Below are 25652 nucleotides of genomic sequence, written 5' to 3' on the forward strand. Positions count from 1 at the left end.
TTTGTAAAATTGTTGTATTTGATGGTTTTCTCTGTCTTTTTCAATATCCTCCAGCGAAAGTCATTTTTCTTCTTTTTATTTGTTGAGTTGGCTTTGTTCCTCGCTATTTTGTATTCTTCTCTGTTTGGTTCTGACGGGTTGTTGATCCATGTCATTCTGGGGGAGTTTTTTAGTTCTGTCTGTTTCGCAGTCTTGATCGTACGTAAATTACACATTCAAAGGTAAATTTAAAAGGATTTATAGGTCGCAAATTAGCTAAAACACCATGTTTCAATCTCCTCTACCTGTTTGGGTTTCGGTTCAAACCCTCCTTGGCAGTGGCGCACCCAGGGGGGGTTTGGGGGTTAATCCCCCTTTCCCCAGGGTATATGAAAAAAATATAAAGAATAGCAGGAAAATGTAACTTGTCTTTCACAAACGATATAAAAAAATTTCGACGCCCAAGCCAACCCCCCTCCAGAGAAAGATTCTAGGTGCGCTATTGCTCCTTGGATGTGTCCCGTTTTTTCAAGTTTATGATTTGGTCACCCTAGGTTAAACACAAATCGCAGGCTATGATTTTTGTGGCGGATATTCTTAAGTTAAGGTTGATTTCATGTAATCCAATGAACTGTAAACAAATAAATACTTTATTTTCTTTTAGACAGGCATAGTTTGTATAGAATTAATCAATTACATATTAGGTACATTAAGTAAATATAACAAACAAATAAACAACCACACTATGTACACACTACGCAAACTAACAACGAAAATACATTTAGAGTTGAAGAAATTCCTTAACTGAATAAAAAATGTGTGTAATCAGAAATTCTTTCAAATTTAGTTTAAAGCTTGTCAGGCTCTTTTATATGCATTGGTAGTCCATATAAATATTTGTCCCATTATACTAGGGGACTTGAAATATATATTTCTCCTACACATTGGGGCACGTAAGGTATCTTTGTATCTAGTATTCAAGTTGTGAATTTGCCCATGGGTTTTAAAATTTTCTAGGTTATTAAATATAATATGTATATATACAACTTTCCAGAATATAAATACAGGTCAAAGGCAGTATTTTGAACTTTTGAAAATATTGTCTACAACTTGTTTTATGAGGGATACCAGCAATAGTCCGTAATATTTTTTTTGGTGCAAAAAAGACTTCCATTAATATAGCTACTTAATCCTCAAAAACAAATGCCGTATCTCAAACGGGATTCGGCTTTGGCACAATAAAGCCTTATTAATTATTGTTTCTCCGTTAAAACTTGCTTTAAATTTCGAAATAAAAACGTTACCTACAAGTTAAATTTTGCGGCAAGTGTATCACAATGTTTTCTCCAACAAGACATTCATCTATATGAAGTCCTAAGAACTTTACTGATGAAACATGTTCAATATGATTATGTATTATTTATATTTAAGTTAATGAGGTTAACACATCACATCGTTGCCTATTATGAAACTGCATGAAAAGAGTTTTTTGGGTGTTCAATAATAGATGATTATTACAGAACCAGCTGCAAAGGTCTGACAGTAAACTGTTATATTTGGACTCAAAGGAAGTATCAGATCCGTTGATTATAGCATTTATATCTTCTGCAAATATAGTGAAATGTCCATCTCAGTTAACCGAGACAACATCGTTTACATAAATAAGAAAGAGAATTGGTCCTAAAATTGAGCCTTATGGTACACCTATGTCAATATCGAGACAGTTGGATTTATGACTCTTCTTTTGGTAGCACTACAACCCGGGGTGGGTTTTGGCTGACTGCACAACTCGCTTCCATTTCGAACGGTCATCCATGATAGTTGGGTCAGTGGGTAGTCCCATTGTTCTTAAATCTGACCATATATTGTCCCTCCATCGCATTCGTGGGCGTCCTTCTTCCTGTGGGGGCTTCCTCCCAGATCAACTTGGGAAGGCGGTTATTAGAGAGTCTATGGCCATGGCCAGCCCATCTTAGACGTTGATATTTAATTTCTTGGACTGCTTGGACGCTATAGATCAGCTTGACTTCAGCATTTGTTCTCATTCGGTATTGGTTGCTATTACGGTAGCGATGAGGTCCGAATATTCTTCTGATGATTTTCCTCTGAAAACATCCAAGTTTTCTTTCAATTGCTTTGGTCAGAGTCCACGTCTCACATCCATACATGAGCACTGGTCTAATCACTGTTTTTATATATTCTGATCTTTGATGCTCATGTTAGGCTCTTAGATTTAATAGTATTGTGGAGGCTATACATACATCTGTTTGCTGCCTGAATTCTCCCTTTAATCTCTTCGGTGATATCATTTTCTGTAGTGATTGTTGCTCCGAGATATTTAAAACTATCCACTCTTTCAAAGTTATATGGGTCTATCATAACATTTTGCTCTATTCTATCTCATCACTTTTGTCTGTTGATGCACATGTATTTGGTTTTCTCTTAATTTACCCTTAAACCAGCTTTATTTGCGTCTGCCTCTAATTTATTGAAAGTCTCTTTCACATTAGTGACTGTATTTCCCAAAGTCAATGTCATCCGCGTATGCTAGTAGTAATTTTGGTCCATTTACTGTCAGTAATTCTGTTCTAATTTGTGCTGTTCTTACTACTTTCTCCAGAATTATATTGAAAAGGAGAGGTGACAGCGCATCTCCTTGTTTCAGGCCATTGCTTATTTCGAACGATTCTGAGAGTTTGTTACCTATCCGTACTCTGGATCTACAGTCTACAGCCATTTACACATATCTTAACTCTGATCCATGGCATTCCACATCTGATCCCTTTTAATGCTAATCATACGCTTGTCGGAAATCTATGAAGAGATTATGGATAATTCTATTGAATTCCCTTCCTTTTTTAAGCAGCCGTCTTTAGAGTAGATTCATGACTCGCATTTGATAATTTGCCTTTTTCTGTTAAGCTGACGTATTGTCGACGTGCAGTTAAATGGGATGTTAACCAATCCAATGCACGTCCTTGAATGTCGATATTTTTTAACTGACATCACAAAATATCTCAACAGAACTTTCTCCACTATCTAAAAGATGTGAGAGTATCATAAAAGGAATGCATTGCTGTATGGGTAGATTTTTGGACTGGAAACCATGTTGGTTACTAACAATCACTTTATTTGTCTGTAAAAATGAATTAAGTCTTTGTAAATAGCTGTATTCAAAAATTTTTGAAAATATCAAAGAAATTGTTATTAGACGGTAATTACTTACTTGATTTGGGTCACCTTTTTTATGAATTGGTAGGTAACACCTTTCCAGTTTTTATATAATCTAGAAAGTTGCCATTTGAAAACGATAAATTAACTAAATATGTTAATGGCGATATTATCTTTCAATAAAGTCGTCCCAGAAACGCAACTCATAAATATTAGCACTATCATTTTAAAGTTTTCTACTTTAAAATGTATAATATATGTCTGAATTGCAGATATGAATGAGTCAGATTATAATTAAATTATTAGAAGAATTTTTTTACTGAGCAACTAATTTTTTTTAATTTATTAACATTTTGTATTTAGAAAACGACATCCGAAGTGAAAGTCAAAACGTCAATATAGTCATTTTTTCAACTTAAATTGTTGCTTATTTCTCAATTAGAATAGTAAATTACGTAAAGTTGGTATGGAATAAATTGAATATTTTTCTTAAACTAAAAGCCTGTTGAAAAAAATTTAAAACACGTCGATTTTTAATTTTAATGACCTACATTTGACAACCAAATTTAATTTTACAGAGTGATACACATTAAGGTGATGACGCCATCGGATTTTTTGTAAATAATGTAACACCCTGTGTCTATCTGTGTGAAAAGAATTAATAAATTATTATTCCCTCCTAAAACACTGTAGGCATTTTAATCCAATTTCTGAACGAACACTTTCAAGTCACAGGGATTCCGAACGAACATGGTTCCCATATTCTTTCAGGTACCACCAGTGCCGGATTTACCACTAGGCCGCGGCCTGTCTAAAACTATTTGTAATGAGTTTATAGAGTTAACGTACAAAAAAGTAGCTTCTGTTATTGGGGATGAATTAAAGAAAAGTAAGTACTATTCTCTCAGTGTTGATTCTACACCAGACATCACCCATTCAGACCAGTTGACAGTGATCCTACTATGTTTGTATGTTTTAAGTGATGGTATGCCTGTAGAAAATTTAATGATCACTCTGAAGCACACATGGCGGAAATTATTTAAATACCCTGTCAGAATTAGATATTCCATTGTGCGATATGAGAGGCCAGTCATATGATAATGCCTCGAATATTTCAGGCAAATATATAGGTTTACAAGCGCTAATAAAATAACTTAATAATTGAGCTGAGTATGTTCCATGCTCCGCTCTTTAATTGAATCTAGTAGGCACACATGCGGCTGATTGTTGTTTGGCAGTAACAAAAATATTCATGTTGATTCAAGGATTTTACGTTTTCATGAGTGAATCTACTTCAAGATGGGCCGTGTTGGAAAACATTGTCGAAAAATAGCAATAACGAAAAGAAACTCCTTCCAAAAAGAGTAAACTTTACAAGATGGTGGCTGCCAAATGACATGCTGTAAAAGCTATTTTACTTTACTATAACGATATTTTACAACGTTTTGACAAGAGTAGCGAAACATTGCAAAAGACTGCTACATATTTGAATGTGACTTTCAATACAAATCTCTAAAGAAGTACGTGTTGAGTCTAAGAGACAACTTTGATTCCTATGAAAAATAGTTGCCTAAAAATGAAGCCGATATTCTTGAAATAAAAAGACGCCCGAAAAAAAGCTCTCCCTGGAGAAGACAAAGACGATGAATCTACTGAATCCCACTTTAATGGCAAAGAAGCCTTAAATATTAATACATTCAACGTTGTAATTGACAGACTTTATTCAGAATTGAATGAAAGGTGTAAAGTTTATTTCAATCTTAATGAAGAATTTGGATTTTTAAACAACTTATCGTCAATTTCCAATGAATAAATCATTAAGAAAGAATTATTTCCGAATACGGACACGGCTTTGCGCAATCTACTATGCATGATAACATCGAATGCATCTGGAGAAAGATCATTCAGCGTGTTGAAAAGAATCAACAACTACTTGAGGAAATCGACTTCTGAGGAGGATTCTAGATTGTCTAGTTTGGATAGTTTTATTTCAAATGCTGAGCTTTTTCAAGCCTTAGACTTATCGATTTGGTTAAAGATTTTGCAACCAAAAAAGCTAGAAAAGTGAGTGTTTAGAATTTAGATATGAGATTTATTATGAATATGGAGTAGTGTCAATATAGATTCAAAGAGAATAATGTGAGAATTGAACGATCTAGTTTATTTGTTGTATTCTTCATATTTTTATTTTTCAGTACCGTAGCCTATTACTGTTACAGTTCATATTATTTTGCTTGTTCGTTTACTTATAATGTCTTTTCAACTCTGCCTTTTTAGTCTTTTGTTATCACCTGTACTTTTCCCCCGAATGAAACAAATGTTATTTAATTTTAACAATTAACTGCTATACTAATTTATAATATAATAATTTTAGCAATATTAATAATTTTACAAATAACTGCTATTTGCTAACATTTTGAATTACATGTTTTTTAAAAATACCTATAGAAATTGTTGTTAGAGCTGTATTGCAGTGACTGTTTAAGGCATCATGGGGCCCTAGACATCCATAATAAGTAGGCATATAAATGCCTAGGTCATGAGATTCGCATAGGAAAAGATAACCAAAATGTTGAACTTCTCCGCCGTTATAAGACTGATTTGGGCAGCCTTCGGCAAGCTGAATCATATTTACAAATAGTCTGACATATATCAATATGTCTTAAAGAAAAACCTTTAATCAATGTGTTTTGTCAGTGTTGAATTATGGAGCGGAAACGTTGACCATGACAAGGAGAACAGTGCAAAAGATTTGTGTGTCTCAAAGGGCGATGGAGCATGCTATGTTGGGCCTTTCACTACTAGATAAGATCCCAAACCGCCAGCTACTACAAAGATCAGGAGTGGCTGATGCAATAGAGAGAATAGCAACACTGAAATGGAACTGGGAAGGTCACGTGGCTCGAATGATAGATAACAAATGAACAAATCGGCTACTGGAATGGAGGCCAAGAGATCATGCCTACCGAGGCAGAGGTCGTCCACCAACACGTTGGACTGATAATCTAAAACGTTGTCATAGGATTTGGATGCACAAGGCACAAGACCGAAATAACTTATGAGGGTGAACTATGTCCAGCAGTGGACAAGCGAAGATTGGATGATGACTAAATAAAGTGTAAAATATTGGCAATACTTTAAATAATATTTATAGAGACAACTATAAAAACCCTCTCTTAAAATTAATACTTTAAGGGGATGGACAAGCATGAAACGAACTTATTTTAATACCTATTATTTTATTCTCGACGAAGTCAACTCCAAAAACATAAAAATTATAAAAATCTCTTTAGTCGTTCTCGAGTTACCTATAAGTGAAACGCTTATTTATGAAAGGCCTCATGTCACTTTTTTTTCAAATTTTCGTAGAAAATGATAACCCATAAGTATGTTCGCACATTTTTGCTTATGAAAAGCCTCATGTTATTCCTTTATCAGATATATTAGTTTAAAATTATTGTTTATTTTTGATAGTTAAAAACGAAGCGGCACAATTTATTAATCAAAATACCTGTTAAATGTTTAACTTAAAATATCTCTAAAACGAATGACTTTATCGTTACGAGTGAAAAGTATATTATTTACATAGAGAGTATTGGAGAATCGAAAAATTGTGACAAAATGGTAATTCCGCCAGTGGCGTAAAATTTGAGAAGGGTCAACTATTCACTTCCCCTGTCGTACGCCTTTGGTAATAGCCGGAAACCATTATTTAATATAATTTCATAGGTTGTATAGTACCTACACTTTCTGCCAAGTATGAAAATGATACGTCGAATAGTTTTAATATACTGAGCACTCAGAGATTGGACATTATTAATGAAACACCCTCTATATAGATTTTTAAATACATCAAAGTATGCCGCAATATGCTCTTAATCAAGTAAATATGAATATAGCATAATAAGCATTTATAAAGAAACCCAAAAAATATGCTGCATGTATTCTGCACATGCATTTTGCATATATTTCAGACACTAGTCATATGTCTCTATGTTAAACCGTTTAAGTGCTATAAGCCTAAGATTTTTCGCATGACGCCATGTTGAAATTTTCTATGTCGTTCCATTCTACTTGTTTAATCCTAACACTTACGCCCGGTTTCATAATCAACTTAGAGTGAACATTAACTAAAGTTCACTTTAGCGTTGACATTTACCCATATGAATTGCATTGATAAATGTAACAACTTAAAATTTAAAGTCCACTTTAACTGATTATGGAACCGAGCGTTAGTATGTCATCTCTCTGCACGCTAAGCCGCTTGGTCGCTATAAGCCTAAGGACTCTTTGACATGACGTCGTGTTTGCTTTTTCTATGTCGTTGCATTCTACTCGATATATTTAATCACGTGGTTTGTAGCGTATCTTTGTACGTTAAGTCGTTTGGTCACCAGTGTAGTGGACGTTCAACGGGGGATGTGTCTAGCCGCAGACCTTCGATGGTTTGGCCATAATATGAAATAACGTAGACCCGTGCCGTGCAGTGGACGATAAATGGAAGGTCTGCGTCAAAGCGTGGACATGCGGTAGGATACCCGTGTTGAGTAGGTCATGTAAATAGAAGACCTATTAGATAAGTGATAAGTAGCGAATATTCACTACTTGGCCGTGACGATTTCCCGAAATTTTTTTATTTTTCAACTTTACACTGTATGTGTTTTGCCTTTCTGAGTACACCCAGTATATGGATGTTACGAGTTTCTGATTATACTCTGTATATTTTGAATGAATGACAGTTGCCGTTTGACATGAAGGTAGCACTGAATGGTATATAAATGACGTTACAAGAAAAGAAGAAGAAGAATTCTAAAAAGAAAGAAGAACGTTTTCACTACTCTGTTACAAGATATATAAATGACGTTAAAAGAAAAGAAAGTTTAGAAAGCGAGTACTAAAATGTTATGTATATTCTGTTCTTTTGTATGGTGTGGAAACATGGACTCTCAATAATCAATTCCTCAATAGATTGGAAGTATTTGGGATGTGGACGTATCGAAGAATGCTGAGAATCTCCTGGACAGACAGAATAACCAATGAGAAAGTACTAAGGAGAATACAGAACAACAGGGAGATACTGGATTCCATCAAAATAAGAAAACTTCAATACTTGGGTCATATAACACGTGGTGACAGATATGAACTCCTAAAATTAATTATGCAGGGAAAGATTCAAGGAAGGCGCAGCATAGGTAGGAGAAAAATGTCCTGGCTGAGAAATCTCAGAGAATGGTCTGGATGCAGCTCAACTGAACTCTTTCGGACTGTAGTGTCGAAAGTGAGAATAGCAATGATGATTGCCAACCTTCGTCGCAGAGATGGCACATAAACAAGAAGAAAAGAAAAGAAGAAGAAGAATTCGAAAAAGAAAGAACGTTTTTACTACTCTCTTTATGACGAATGTCAGCTGGCGTGTTGACATATGACGGGAAAAAAAGCAGTATTCCAAAAAGAAGAAGAATTCCAAGAAGAAGAAGAGGACTTTTCTGACTACGTCCTGTATAACGAACACATTGGCGCATCCAAGAAAAATGTCGCAATTTCCGGCCAAAAAACACATCGATTTCACTATAAGTATAGTCGTGGCCTTATACACAATACTAAGGATTAATAACTTACAGGTGTCCTCAAACTACATGATTTGTAAATATTTTGATATTTCATACACTTTGGGTACTCTGTCCTCAAACTGTAGGGTATTATATAGTGGTAGTTTGGGGACTGTCCCCAAACTGACCATTTGTCCTCAAAGTGTAGGGTTTATACTTTTTTAAGTCCTCAAAGTGTTGGATATACATATATATATATATATATATATATATATATGTATATATATATATATATATATATATATAAAATGATGTTGGATAATCGAGTACAAATATAAAAATAAATAAGCAAAATCATTGGCTAATACTCGTAAAGTGAATGTGAATTTAGTTGGAAATACATAAAATGATGAAGGGTCATCATTCCATACATTTCTGTGCAACTATATACACCGGTGTTTCGGCCTATTTGGGCTTCGTCAGTATAGTGTAGCAAGTTAAAAAAGTTGTTTGTTAACTTGTAAAAGGATTACTACAGGAGCAACGTTACCAATTTTGGTCAGGTTGTTAGAAGACCCGCAGTCGCAAGGCTACAACTAACATTGCCAAGGAGGTAAAGCTACCTGAGGAAATGAAAAGCCATAACATTATTAAATAAAATGATGTTGGATAATCGAGTACAAATATAAAAATAAATAAGCAAAATCATTGGCTAATACTCGTAAAGTGAATGTGAATTTAGTTGGAAATACATAAAATGATGAAGGGTCATCATTCCATACATTTCTGTGCAACTTTATGTTGTTGTTAAATGTAACGTTGCTCCTGTAGTAATCCTTTTACAAGTTAACAAACAACTTTTTTAACTTGCTACACTATACTGACGAAGCCCAAATAGGCCGAAACACCGGTGTATATAGTTGCACAGAAATGTATGGAATGATGACCCTTCATCATTTTATGTATTTCCAACTAAATTCACATTCACTTTACGAGTATTAGCCAATGATTTTGCTTATTTATATTTATATATATATATATATATATATATATATATATATATATATATATATATAAACAAATGAAATAGAGAATGTGGAAAAATCCCCTTACGAATAACTCACACATCCACTATTTCTGGCTGGGAAAAATTTTTCGAATAGAATCAAAGATCCAAACACCAGTTCTTAGAAATGTGTTTCGCCCTCTTCAACCTCCGTGGGCTCATCGGTAAAGATGAGAGGTTGAATATCTTTAGACACATATATATATATATATATATATATATATATATATATATATATATATATATATATATATATATATGTTACACTTGAAGTTTCCGCGGGAGCTATATGTGCTTTCTGTTGTTTTCCGGGTTTGACTCCGCGTTGAATAATTTTGGTTTTGATAAAAACCATTATTTTGACGACGTTTCGGCAAGATCTCACTTGCCATTGTCAAGTCAGGTAGTTCCGCTTCTCGCTGCTGCTTGAAGTAAACTGAATTTTTACTCACGATACCGTCGCTTATGTAGTTGATCCTGATGCTGCTTGCCCTGCGCGAACTCTGGCTCTTGTTATTGGTCCGGTGTAGGTTGCAGTCGTCGGCGGGATGTTACGCGTGGATGTTGCGGCCTGATTTATTTTGGTCTTTTTCTTCAATACCGTTTTCCAAGTTGTAGGAAGCCGTTGCGCATCATCTCTTTGGTTTAAGCCGTTGGGATTTCTTTCAATTTCTATCGATTCTCTGATTTCCCGTTTTCTTTTTATTTCGATGTTAGCTAACATCGTTGTTTGGTTCAGGTTTATTGTGTGTCCTGTATTTGCGACATGTTGAGCCAGGGATGACGTGGTTTCTCCCCTTTCGATAGCATTTCGGTGTTCTTCTCGTCTTACCTGGATTCTTCGGTTGGTCTGTCCAATGTACGACTTTCCACAATCCCCACACGGAATCTCGTATACACCTTGGCTTTCTAACGATATTTTGGTCTTTGGTGTTGGTAAAATAGTTGAGATCTTTCTGTCCGTATTAAATATCGTTTCTATGTTGTGTTTTCTCAGCACTCTCCCTATTTTCTCTGTCGTACCCTTCACATATGGCAGAATGGTTTTGCCGATCGGCTTATTGTCTTCTGTAGGGTCCTTATCTCTTCTTCGAGCATTTTGAGCTTTTTCGATGTTGTATGTTGAGAAGCCGTTTTTTCTTAACGCTGTTTTCACGTTATGGACTTCTTCATTTTGATGTTCTTGGTCTGTCAGTCTTTCGGATCTTGTAATCAAGGTTTTGATGACTGAATGCAATTGTGCAGGATGGTGGTGTGAAGCAGCATTTAGATATCTATCGGTATGTGTCGGTTTCCGATACACTGTATGGCCTATGTGTCCGTCTTGTTTCTTTATTATTAACACATCTAAGAATGGAATTTGATCGTTTTCTTCCAGTTCCATGGTAAACTGAATTTTATGGTGGATATTGTTGATGTGTTCTAAAAAAGCCTTTAGTTTTTCTTCTCCGTGGGTCCAGATAATAAAAGTGTCATCCACGTATCTAAGCCAAAGTTTGGGTTTGTATTCAGCTGTTTCTATTGCCCGCTGTTCTATTTCCTTCATAAACAAGTTCGCTATTACTGGTGACAGTGGAGAACCCATCGGTGCTCCCTCAATTTGTTTATATCTTTGTTCCTTATAGATGAAATAAGTGTTATTTAAACAGTGTTTGGTTAGGTTTAGTGTATCCGGTGATATTGGATACTTTTTGCTTATGATGTCCAGTGATTCATCTATAGGAACATTCGTGAAAAGTGAGACAACATCGAAGCTGACTAGCAAATGTCCCGGCTCAAGAGTCACACCTTTTATACGCTCAATGAAGTGGCTCGCGTTCTTGACGTAAGACTCCGCTTCTTCCGCGTATGGTTGCAGCTGTTGGGCCAGAAATTTCGCCAGCGGTTGTAAGGGAGATCCGATGGAACTCACAATTGGTCGCAGTGGTAATCCTGCCTTGTGTACCTTGGGTAGGCCGTAAAATTTTGGGCATCTAGATGACTTCTCTCTAGGTATGAGATGGACCTGTTGTTCTTTATTGATATTTGAGGCTTTGATCTTGCCTTTTGTTATTTTCTCTAGATAGGTGGTCGGGTCTGACGAGATGCTTTGATATGTTGTATCATTTAAGATGTCGTTTATTTTTGTTTCGTAGTCTTGAATATTCATCACTACCGTAGCGTTGCCTTTGTCAGCTGGAAGCACGATGATTTCTTTGTTGTTCTTCAAATTATGTAAGGCTTCTTTCTCTTCCCGTGTTAAATTTCTTTTTGGTGGTTTAGCTGTTCTTAATATTTTTGATACGTCTTGGCGTATGATCTCGGCTGTTTCTGCTGGGAGATTAGTAATTGTAGTCTCTACCTCAGTAATGATGTTTTCTACGGGAATGTATGTAGGTGCAACAGCAAAATTGAAACCTTTTGCAAGAACACTATTCGTGGCTTCATCCAGTGTCAGATTTGAAAATTTGTTACTACAACAGCGGCCAAAAAAGAAAGAAAATCCACAAATAGAAACAAACAATTTAGTATATAACTTTTCAAATCTGACACTGGATGAAGCCACGAATAGTGTTCTTGCAAAAGGTTTCAATTTTGCTGTTGCACCTACATACATTCCCGTAGAAAACATCATTACTGAGGTAGAGACTACAATTACTAATCTCCCAGCAGAAACAGCCGAGATCATACGCCAAGACGTATCAAAAATATTAAGAACAGCTAAACCACCAAAAAGAAATTTAACACGGGAAGAGAAAGAAGCCTTACATAATTTGAAGAACAACAAAGAAATCATCGTGCTTCCAGCTGACAAAGGCAACGCTACGGTAGTGATGAATATTCAAGACTACGAAACAAAAATAAACGACATCTTAAATGATACAACATATCAAAGCATCTCGTCAGACCCGACCACCTATCTAGAGAAAATAACAAAAGGCAAGATCAAAGCCTCAAATATCAATAAAGAACAACAGGTCCATCTCATACCTAGAGAGAAGTCATCTAGATGCCCAAAATTTTACGGCCTACCCAAGGTACACAAGGCAGGATTACCACTGCGACCAATTGTGAGTTCCATCGGATCTCCCTTACAACCGCTGGCGAAATTTCTGGCCCAACAGCTGCAACCATACGCGGAAGAAGCGGAGTCTTACGTCAAGAACGCGAGCCACTTCATTGAGCGTATAAAAGGTGTGACTCTTGAGCCGGGACATTTGCTAGTCAGCTTCGATGTTGTCTCACTTTTCACGAATGTTCCTATAGATGAATCACTGGACATCATAAGCAAAAAGTATCCAATATCACCGGATACACTAAACCTAACCAAACACTGTTTAAATAACACTTATTTCATCTATAAGGAACAAAGATATAAACAAATTGAGGGAGCACCGATGGGTTCTCCACTGTCACCAGTAATAGCGAACTTGTTTATGAAGGAAATAGAACAGCGGGCAATAGAAACAGCTGAATACAAACCCAAACTTTGGCTTAGATACGTGGATGACACTTTTATTATCTGGACCCACGGAGAAGAAAAACTAAAGGCTTTTTTAGAACACATCAACAATATCCACCATAAAATTCAGTTTACCATGGAACTGGAAGAAAACGATCAAATTCCATTCTTAGATGTGTTAATAATAAAGAAACAAGACGGACACATAGGCCATACAGTGTATCGGAAACCGACACATACCGATAGATATCTAAATGCTGCTTCACACCACCATCCTGCACAATTGCATTCAGTCATCAAAACCTTGATTACAAGATCCGAAAGACTGACAGACCAAGAACATCAAAATGAAGAAATCCATAACGTGAAAACAGCGTTAAGAAAAAACGGCTTCTCAACATACAACATCGAAAAAGCTCAAAATGCTCGAAGAAGAGATAAGGACCCTACAGAAGACAATAAGCCGATCGGCAAAACCATTCTGCCATATGTGAAGGGTACGACAGAGAAAATAGGGAGAGTGCTGAGAAAACACAACATAGAAACGATATTTAATACGGACAGAAAGATCTCAACTATTTTACCAACACCAAAGACCAAAATATCGTTAGAAAGCCAAGGTGTATACGAGATTCCGTGTGGGGATTGTGGAAAGTCGTACATTGGACAGACCAACCGAAGAATCCAGGTAAGACGAGAAGAACACCGAAATGCTATCGAAAGGGGAGAAACCACGTCATCCCTGGCTCAACATGTCGCAAATACAGGACACACAATAAACCTGAACCAAACAACGATGTTAGCTAACATCGAAATAAAAAGAAAACGGGAAATCAGAGAATCGATAGAAATTGAAAGAAATCCCAACGGCTTAAACCAAAGAGATGATGCGCAACGGCTTCCTACAACTTGGAAAACGGTATTGAAGAAAAAGACCAAAATAAATCAGGCCGCAACATCCACGCGTAACATCCCGCCGACGACTGCAACCTACACCGGACCAATAACAAGAGCCAGAGTTCGCGCAGGGCAAGCAGCATCAGGATCAACTACATAAGCGACGGTATCGTGAGTAAAAATTCAGTTTACTTCAAGCAGCAGCGAGAAGCGGAACTACCTGACTTGACAATGGCAAGTGAGATCTTGCCGAAACGTCGTCAAAATAATGGTTTTTATCAAAACCAAAATTATTCAACGCGGAGTCAAACCCGGAAAACAACAGAAAGCATATATATATATATATATATATATATATATATATATATATATATATATATATATATATTGAATAGTAGTGGAGAAAGCACACAACCCTGACGCACACCTCGACGAATCTCAATTTCTTCGGTTAATTCATTATCAACCTTGATTTTTGCTGTTTGTCCCCAATACAACCTGGATATAATATTAATGTCGCGACTGTCGATGTTTTTGCTTCTTAGGATTTCATACAGCTTTTGGTGTCTGACTTTATCGAAGGCCTTCTCAAAATCTATAAAACCTACGTAGAGGTCTTGGTTTACATCCAAACATCTTTGCATTAACACACTCAGACCAAACAAAGCTTCCCGTGTTCCCAGTCCACTTCTGAATCCAAAACTGTGTGGCGCTTATGTCCTCTTCTAGTTTATTAAATATTCTTTTGTGAATTATTTTTAAAAATACTTTCAGTGTGTGGCTCATCAATGTTATAGTTCTGTGGTCTGTGGTACTGGATATGTGAACATATCCAGTAACATTTAATTTCTAGAATCGGTTGTTTGTGTGAATCAACTCTTACTAAATGGCATTGGGAAGAGTAGGTTTACTTTTTCTAGTTGGAGTCTACTTTTACTAGTAAATGTTGAATAAAAATCTTCATTTTATATTTATAATCAACTTTTATTAAAACCAGCCGTTTGAGTTCACTCGCACTGGAATAGTCAACTCCAACTGGATAGTCAACTTGTACTTTTTGTTATTCGAGCCTTATTAGTCCAGGGCTCATCTGTTTTGAGATGGACGTTGAGAGGTGACTCAAATTTTTTTGCAGAAATTGCTTGAAAATAACTTAAATAATAATATGTGAGTTTACTGACATAAAAGTTGCATAATTAAATTTCCTACAATATAGAATTGGTTAAAAATTTAAAAAATAGTCACCCTTGTTGCAAAATAGCAATACTTGCGAAAAAAACCATACCAAAACAAGAATTCGCATTTTACGTTTTTCAACCATTTATGCTACACTTAGGACCTTCATATTTTACCCAATAAAACTTTATGATATCATAAAACAACACTAAATTTCATTAAGATCGGTTTAATAGATTTTGCAAAATAAATTTTGCAATCCAGCTTTCGCAAAAAAAATCATTTTTTAAAAATGTCGCAGGACTGAAAATACAGCAGATAGTATGTTTGAATTTTTTTTTGCTTATATAACTGCACTGTACTTTTCATTTGCAATTTGCAAAATTAAAATCGAATAATTACTGCGGCGTCAGGAAATTTTTTAAATAAACATTAATTTTTTTGGTGCTACGCGCAGGACAGCGGTGCTCGATTCACACAAGTTGATTTCCACCAAAATTTGTTCTAATCTTTATCTAATATATTATTTTCTTACTCTATATTTTGTTGTATTTTAATATTTTAATTCCACAAAAATCAAACTAATTTTATTATTGTTTGTGAAATATTGTTTAAAAAATTGTATATGTTTAATAATAATAAACTTTTATTCTCTAAGTTAAAATATATGAACAAAGAAAGTTTTTGCTAAAAAAAGTGTTATTTTAAAGGATAAAGTATGTGTTTTTATTTTGCAATAAACAAATTTATTTATTTATATCGAAATGTAATAAAAATTAAAATGTATCAATCATTATTAAAGGTCATTGAAATGCCCAATCAGAGCAAACTATCCGCTGTCCTGCGCGTAGCACCAATAATTAATGTTTATTTAAAAAAATTCCTGACGCCGTGGCAGTTAATCGATTTTAATTTTGCAAATTGCAAATAAAAGGTACAGTACACTTCTATACGCAAAAAAAATTCAACTTGCTATCTGCTCTATTTTCAGTCCTGTAACATTTTGAAAAAACGAATTTTTTTTGCGAAAGCTGGATTGCAAAATTTATTGAACCGATCTTAATGAAATTTACAGTATTGTTTTAGTGTATCATAAAGTTTTTCTGAGTGAAATTTGAAGGTCCTAAGTGTAGCATAAATGGTTTAAAAAACGTAAAATGCGAATACTTGTTTTTGTATAGTTTTTTCGCAATTATTGCTATTTTGCAACAAGGGTGACTATTTTTTAAATTTATAACCAATTCTATATTGTAGGAAATTTAATTATGCAACTTTTATGTCAGTACAACTTTTCTCGGAAATGAATACTTTTAAAGTTATAATCAAAAAACGAAGAAAAAAATCGAATTTTTCCTTCATTTTTTGACATTTTGATTATTTAAACAATGTTCCGGACCTTTTTGAGAGGGAGGATAACTCAGATATTATTATTTGAGTTATTTTCAAGCAATTTCTGCCAAAAAATTTGAGTCACCTCTCAACGTCCAAATGTACTAATATTTTTACAGATCCGCCCTGGTCTATATCGATTCTTCCTCCTTCCTGCTGGGTCAGTTCTTTGCTGTTTTTCCCTGTATTTGCTGATGATGGTTTGTGTTGAGCGGAAACGCGTCCAATTTTTTTTAATTTTTAACATGTTAATAAAAAAAATTTTGTGGTACCTTCTTGGAGTTGAGTACTTTGTTGCTTCTAGACCACATTTGTGAACTACGGATACTTATCTTCATTATTTTATTTTCTATTTAATGAATAAAAAACGGCGTGTGGCACTTGTTGAGTGACGATAGAAGTGCCACATCGACTGCCACAGCAATTTTCAGAAATCTGGCCTAAAATGACAATTTGATTTAATCACATTATGTCATCATCATCATTCTCTTTGCCTTATCCCTATGCGGGGTCGGCTTCCCTAATTGCATTTCTTCACACAATTCTATCTTGGGCCATATCAATGTTAATCCCCTTTACCAACATGTCCTGCCTTATCGTCTCCCCCCAGGTCTTCTTTGGTCTTCCTCTCCTACTCCTTCCAGGAATCTGCACTTCAGCTATTCTTCGTATTGGGTGGTTAACGTCTCGACGTTGAACATGACCAAACCATCTTAACCTATGCTCTCTCATTTTGGCATCAATTGGTGCCACACCTAGACTTCCCCTAATATACTCATTTCTAATTTTATCCTTCTTTGTCACTCCACTCATCCATCTAAGCATTCTCATTTCCGCCACATGCATTCGCTGTTCCTCTTTCTTTTTCACTGCCCAACATTCAGTTCCGTACGTCATAGCTGGTCTTATGGCTGTTTTATAGAATTTTCCCTTCAGCTTCATTGGAATTTTTCTGTCACACAACACACCACTCGCTTCTTTCCATTTCATCCATCCAGCCCTAATTCTACTGCATGCATCTCCATCTATTTCTCCATTACTCTGTAATACCGATCCTAGGTACTTAAAACTATTGCTTTTTACAATCATTTCACCATCCAAAGATACCATTTTATTTGTAGTAGCTCCATCATTAAATGAACATTCCAAATACTCTGTTTTTGTCCTACTAAGTTTTAAACCTTTTTCCTCCAGAGCTTGTCTCCACTGTTCCAGTTTTTGTTCTGTCTCTTTCACTATTTCCTACTAACACGACATCATCAGCATACATTAAGCACCATGGAATGTTACCCTGTATTTTCGCTGTTATCTGGTCCAAAACTAATGAGAATAAATACGGACTAAGCACAGAACCTTGATGCAATCCTACTTTCACATGAAATTTATCAGTCTCTCCCACACCTGTCCTAACACTAGTCGTTACTCCCTCATACATATCCCTCACAATCTTTACATATTCACCAGGGACTCCTTTCTTATTGAGCGCCCACCACAGAATCGCTCGAGGAACTCTACCATATGCTTTCTCAAGATCAATGAATACCATATGAGCGTTTGTTTCTTTACTCCTGTATTTTTCCATCAACTGCCTTATAATGAAAATTGCATCTGTTGTTGATCTACCCTGCATAAAGCCAAATTGATTCTCGGATATTTCGGTCTCTTCACGTATCCGTCTATCAATTACTCTTTCCCATATTTTCATGGTGTGGCTAAGCAGTTTTATAGCCCTGTAGTTTGTACATTGTTGTATATTTCCCTTGTTTTTGTAAAAAGGTACCAGTATACTGCTTCTCCATTCGTCTGGCATTTGTCCAACTTCCATAATTCTATTAAATAGACCTGCTAGCCACCTTGTTCGTGTCTCTCCCAATGCTCTCCATACTTCCCCAGGAATATCATCTGGTCCTACCGCTTTTCCTTTCTTTATTTTTTGAAGCGCTTGAGCCACTTCCTCGTTGGTTATTTTGGTGACCATTGCTGCTACTGTCTCCGTTGACTCTACAGGCTGTCTGTCAAATTCTTCATTTAATAAGCTGTCAAAGTAGTTTCTCCATCTCTTTTTGACATCCCTTTCGTGAACTAGTATTTTATTATTTTCATCTCGGATACATCTAATCTGATTTAATCATTTAATCATACATTATGTATACTGTATTATTAAAAACTCTAATTATAATGCATAGTTATCATCAAAGAGCATAAAAAATGTGGTTAAAAAATAGGTCACATAGTAGATCCCAAACCCATTTTTCGTGCGTCATTCATTTTGACGTCATACAGGATTTTAAAAATGTCGCAAATCATTACATGATATTTTAGTTAAACCTGACAGTTGTCAGAATATTTATATTTATATAAACATCAATATTTATACAAATATTTGCCAGAATATTAATATTTAAAATAGTTTAATGTAAAATTAAATACATTAATATCAAATTTCACTATACCATGACCGAATATACCAATGACATAAAATATTTATATTTACGTCGTTGACAACTTTCTAACCTAGAAATTACAATTGTCATTTTACCATATGATCGATCATTTTTGTGCAAATTAGCTTTATTCGCCTCTTAATTGATTGCTTATCTATTTAGAGTAGGTATTGTAATCGCCAACCAATTATACATCTATAAGTAGAAATCCGTTTTAATATGCAAATACCCGTCAAGGAATACATAATTTTCTAAGTTCAATGTATAATAATCACAGAGGTACGTTTTTTTCTGTCAATTCCAACTGTAATGCGTAATGAGAGAATTCGATAATCTGTGACGCACCGAAAAAAGGGTTTGGGACGAGCTATATGAATTGTCTTGTAGTTAGTTCCTGTAACAGAAATCTCTTCAAGAAAGCCAACTATGATTTAATTTGCATGCAAATACACTTCATTCTGTCGCTTCGTTAAAGTTGAATTGTAGATACCCATCGACATTTGTTACCCATCGACATTTGTCGATAGTCATAGAAATGAGTCCGAAACTCTTCAAGAGGATAAACCATAATTTTTATTTAAAAAGTAGTTGTTATATTTGACGTTTTCAGTTTCCAGCTAATCATTATCAAATTACAAATTTTTTTGTTACTTGAAAAAAAGATCTAAAACAGTTTAATTTCTCCTGCTTTGTTCTTAAATTAATAACATACACATTACATCATGTAAGGTTTAAATTGATATGCATATAAAATTAAAATTTTATGTCAATCTCTCTTCTTCGTCGATCATTTTCCATCCACTCCTGAATGTAGGCAATTTCCATCCCAATTGCTTCCATATTTCTCTATCTTGTTCTAATCTTATCCTGTTTGCCTGTCACTGCTCTTATGTCATCTACCCATCTCTCTTGAGGTGTTTCTATGCTTCTTGTCTGCCTAATTGGTCTACATACTAGAATTCTATGTCGTCGGCTGGCCTAACTCAAATAGTGGCCTAACTCAAAAATTGACAAAATTGAGTTAACATCACCAGAGGGCTAGAAAAAGCCTTATTTATGACCTGAAAAACTGGCACAATAACAGCAAAAATGTCCGCTAGAGTCACTAGTGCCACTATGACATGTTATCGGTTGAGATAGATTGTTTCTTGCAGTACTGGCCCTTTTTAGTTGTGCAGTGTAAGTCGAACCGTATCGATATCAAGTTTCTGTGCAATACCGGCACTTTTGAGTTGTGCCACTATAGCAGACAATTTTAGATATTTTACTCAGACATTTTTTTAAATTCATATTTTACTCAGACAATTGTGTTGGCCAAGGAAAAAACAAGTACCTAATTTCAATGTATTACAGTACGCTGTAACTCATTTCAAAATTTCTTCTATAACTCATCGCTATTTAGTTGTCGGCCATACTCAAAATGAGGGTAATAGCCACTTTACACAATGCAAGTAATTCTGCAATTAATTGCACAATTTCTTTCGCAAGAACTTGTGCAATAAGTTGCAACTAACTTTCTTCAATAAAGTGATTACACGGTGCAAACAATTGCATAAACTGACATGAAATAGACAGAAACTTTGACAAAATAGCATAAATTTTAGGTTATGTGTTTTTTTTATAAATTAAATGTAATTTTTTGAGTAGAGTTATCAGATATTAGATTAAAGATGTTAAATTATAATTTGAGAAAATTATAATATTATGTATTAAGTATAACAAAATCAATTAATACTTAATCCAAGTATGTAATACATATTATTACAAAAGGAAACAAGTTGTAAGAAATAAAATAGTTTTTTTAATCCCTATGTTGCATAATTAAAGTTATCCACCAGAATAATATTATCTGTGAAACGTGAAATTGGTAAAAAGTTCCTCTAGTTTTGTTAAAAAAATTTTTGGTTTGAAATTTAGGATGACAGAATGTCAATCAAAATCTTTTATTTGTTGGCAGCAGAAAAGTAAAAACAAACACTGTAGCCTTAAAAGTTACTAAAAATATAACCAAATTGCAGAAAGAATTGCATGAAAAATAGGACATGTTCTATTTATCTGCAACTTCTTGCAGCAAGAAGTTGCAGCTTTTCTGTGCAATTCACGTATGACACGATGCAATTTCTATTGCTACAAGAAATTGTGAAATTAATTGCGCAATTAGTTGCATCGTGTAAAGTGGCTATGACAGCTGCCACTCTTTGATAGAAAGAAATATTACGAAAGGTTTAAAAGGGTGGCCTATTTATCTACCGACTCCCTACGCTATGCTAATCCGAACTGCTCGTTGCAAACAACCATTCGAAGTACACGAATTATGTCATAATAATTTTTTTTTATCTGAAAAAGTTAAATACTAAACAGCAACAATTTTCAATGAAGTTATGGATATATCCTTTTTTATTTCGTTCTTCTTATAGTTGTTAATAAACAGATTTTTTCATTCAAGTAACTTGTAGTATTCTTTATTGAACCTTTATTTCAATTGATAATGAATAACAAAAGAAAATGCCAGTTTTGTATTTGCCTTAATTAGTCTTGAAGGACAAAATATTGATGTGCAATAGTGGCACAACTCAAAATAAGGGTTGAATTTAAGCGGTATGTGTTACAATTCATTAAAGGCTACCTAACCCTCTCCCAAATACACCAAAATTTATTTTTTTCCAAAAATCCCAATCTATGTAGTAAAACAAATAAGACAAAATTATTGACACTCAAACAGTTTTTGTGTTGTGCCACTATTGCATACAGCCGACGATGTATCCATCTGTTATCAACATATCTGGCCAAATTTTTTTTATGATGTCCCTGATCTTCGTTCTATGTCTTATCCCAGTGTTTCTAATCTTGTCTCTGATATTCCAAGCAAGTTTCGTTCCTTTGCCCTTTGTGTTTTTTCTAGTTTCTTAGCAGATTTCCTGGTAAGGACTAGTCTTCAACTCACAGGTATACAAGTATACACTGATAGTATGCTTGTGTTATACACCTTTTTCTTTAAGTTAATAGGAATGGATGTATTTTTTAAGATATATAGTTTACCGAAAGTGACCGATGTAGGTGTGTTCTTTTAATCTTCGATCAAAAATGGCGCTAATTATTTTTACTGTAGTCATTGTTTGTTATGATATGAATATGACTTCTGAATATATAATTTTATTTTTAGGTTTAAATCATGAACAGAATATGCAAAAAATGAGACTGCTTTCCTTCATGCAGCTTGCTGAGAGTAATCCTGAAATATCTTTTGATGTCATCGAAAAGGAGTTACAGATGAAACCAGACGAAGTTGAAAGCTTTATTATTGAAGGTATTTAAAACCTTTTTATGTTTTTTAGTTTTGAATACATAAAATAAAATATATACAAGGTGTAACAAAAAGGCAGGTCATCATATTCTGGGGCCAAAAATAGTTCGGTTGAACCTAACTTATCTTACAAGTACAAATGTACACATAAAAAGTTACAGCCCTTTGAAGTTACAAAATGAAAATCGATTTTTTCCAATATATCGAAAACTGTTAGAGATTTTTTATTGAAAATGGACATTGGCCATTCTTATGGAGGGAACATCTTAAAAAAAAGAGAATGTGTGTGTACTTTGTACGCACGTAAGAAGTTATACTTCTATTATATAATTCCAACGAAATTAATATGTGCTTTAAACAGTTTACTTATATTTTATTTAAATATTAAACTAATTTTAATACTTACTACTTTCCAAAAAAATTTATTAAAACAATACCAAAAATTAAAAATATAAATGAATAAAACACACACAAACACATTGAAAAATGCCACAAAGAAATTATTTCTAAACAATAATTGTTGCAAAAATTAACTAAACACTCATTTAAAAAAATATATAACAAATATACCTACTTACAATCATAAAATGTATAAAAAATAAAAACTTGCATTTGGATTCGAACCCGCGTTTATTCGGGTGCTTAGGATTTGAATTCGAAGCCTCTACTCATTTAGCCACTTACACGTACCTGTCATGTGCGAAGATAGGCCAGCTGAACGTTTTACTCTTTGACAGTTCTAAATTTAATCAAATTAGTTTGATTTTTGTAGAATTAAAATATTAAAATACAACAAAACGTAGAATAAGAAAACAATATATTAGATGAAGATTGGTAGAAATTTTGTTGGTATTCAATTTATGTAAATCAAAGCATTACCTATAAAATTTATAATTTATAATTAAATTATACATTTCCAAATAGGTAAGTACCTATGTATTTTTTTATTACAATACTGAAACATTTACAATAATTACGTACGTGTTGCTTTTAAAAACTATTTAAAAAGTCCCTACAATTATAAACTTGCTTTTTTCTCTGTCCTCACAACAATAAAAACTAATATAACCGACCATAAGTTTACCCATAACCGACATATTTATTGAACAATTGTTGACAGGTCATTGTAATTACCCAATCAGAGCCCATATAACGATTGAGCTGCGCTCAGGACCAAAACTTTTGATGAATTCGCGCACATATAAATTTACACCCAACGCGCCTAAAGAAGTATAACTTCAAAAATAACAGTGAAATTGTTGTTCTGAAGCTATTTTCTTGTGGCATTTTTACAATTTTAACTATTTATAATGGGAAATAAGCCACAATATTATTAAAAAATGATTTTTATTAACGTTTTGACGCCCAAATCGGGTGCCGTTGTCAAAATACAAAATACTACTAACATAAACAAAAATGTTGTTGCTTAGTAAAAAAATTCTTCTAATAATTTATTTAATTTGACTCATTTATATCGGCAATTCAGTTGAATTGCCGATATAAATTGTGGTTTTTGCGAAACGTAGCTCTTCCTGTACGTTTTGCAAAAAATTTACTTAATAGTAAAATGAAGAGGACTATATTTCCTACTATTTATTTCCCGACAGCATATGTCTATCACCCACCGTTTAGCGGGGGTGGCACCCCAAAGTTGACAAATTTTTAAAAAAGATGTTTTTAAAAAAATGATTTTCCCTAACTGTAATGAAAATTAAGAAGAAATCCTGCAGCAATTAATCACAAATAAGTGGCTGATTTTTTGGTATAGGTTTCATTAAAGGGCAATTGCAAATGTTTTAATTAGAGGGTGTTATATTTTAAAAAACCCCTTTTTGTACCATCTGAACCGCCTATGCTAGAGTAAAAAAACTTTCAGTGATTATCCATGTACTTGTGTTATTTACAAATTTGTATAATGCACCCCCATATTTTTCCCGGAACCACCCCAAAAAAAGGAGAATTAATAAAGAAAGGGATTTTCTTGGAATCCTTCACACACCATGCCCTTCATTAAAATGCTTCATATATCATTTTGAACACGTTCTTGTTACCCATGCATGGACACCAAAAGCGATTTCTTAATGCAACCCCTGTAGGGGTTGCATTAAAAAAATAAATAAAGGGGGGTTGAATTTTTTTTTCTTACCCATATGGACGTATGCTCCATCAATGGAGTTTTTCATAAATATATATGATTATTGCAACATCCCTGCGGAAACTACCCCTATCCTTGAAAATAAACTGCAGAAACTACCCTTATCTCTTGGAGAGCATGTTTTTACAATTTTCTCATTACCTATGCATTTTTTTAAAACAAAACTTATACAGAATTAAAGACCACTATTTTCTCTACAAATAAGGTCCTATGCATTTTTTTCGTATAAGCAACCGTTACGGCACAGTGGCGCCGTAAACCTCAGAAATGCTTTGGCGGGCTCCAGTTTTTTTTTCGTCACCTATTCATTTTATTGATATCGTACTTATGGAAAATAAAAGAACACACTGTCTGCTACATATTATGGCCTATGCATATTTTATTTTCTTTGCACCCTAAAGCCACAGTGGTGGCCCAAAATCAATTTTTGATTATTTTCTTTATTAATCCTCCTTTTTTTTTGGGGTGGTTCCGTGGAAAATATGAGGGTGCGTTATACAAATTTGTATATAACACCAGTACATGGATAATCGCTGAAAGTTTTTTTACTCTAGCATAGGCGGTTCAGATGGTACAAAAAGGGTTTTTTTAAAATGTAACACCCTGTAATTAAAAAATTTGCAATTGCCCTTTAATGAAACCTATACCAAAAAATCAGCCACTTATTTGTGATTAATTACCGCAGAGTTTCTTCTTAATTTTCATTACAGTTAGGGAAAAATAATTTTTTTTAAAACATCTTTTTTTAAAATTTGTCAACTTTGGGGCGCCACCCCCGCTAAATGGTGGGTGATAGACATATGCTGTCGGGAAATAAATAGTAGGAAATATAGTCTTCTTCATTTTACTATTAAGTAAATTTTTTGCAAAACGTACAGGAAGAGGTAGGTTTCGCAAAAACCACAAATTACCCCCTTTAAAGGGATGAAAAGCAGGGTTCCAGGGCGATTTTTTTTAAGAAAAAGTTAGTCTCATAATAAGCATCCCATGATATACCAGAAAAAAAATAAAACCGGACTTTGTCCTTTTTGCGAGGTTCAACCTGTTTCCTACTTATTGAAAAATCACTAAGATGCAAAA

At 34.3% G+C, this 25652-nt stretch overlaps 1 protein-coding gene across 1 annotated transcript in view; it reads left to right on the forward strand.

Moving 5' to 3' along the window:
• The window catches only part of LOC114325906 (eukaryotic translation initiation factor 3 subunit M), a 67386-nt gene that overhangs the window by 40260 nt on the left and 1474 nt on the right, over positions 1–25652 (forward strand). The window contains exon 6 of the mRNA XM_028274053.2: positions 22277–22420. Within this exon, the coding sequence (XP_028129854.1) occupies positions 22277–22420 (144 nt within the window). The remainder of the gene's footprint in view (positions 1–22276; positions 22421–25652) is intronic.

The sequence above is a fragment of the Diabrotica virgifera genome, chromosome 6, assembly GCF_917563875.1.
Source record: "Diabrotica virgifera virgifera chromosome 6, PGI_DIABVI_V3a".
In the NCBI taxonomy this organism is placed as follows: domain Eukaryota; kingdom Metazoa; phylum Arthropoda; class Insecta; order Coleoptera; family Chrysomelidae; genus Diabrotica; species Diabrotica virgifera.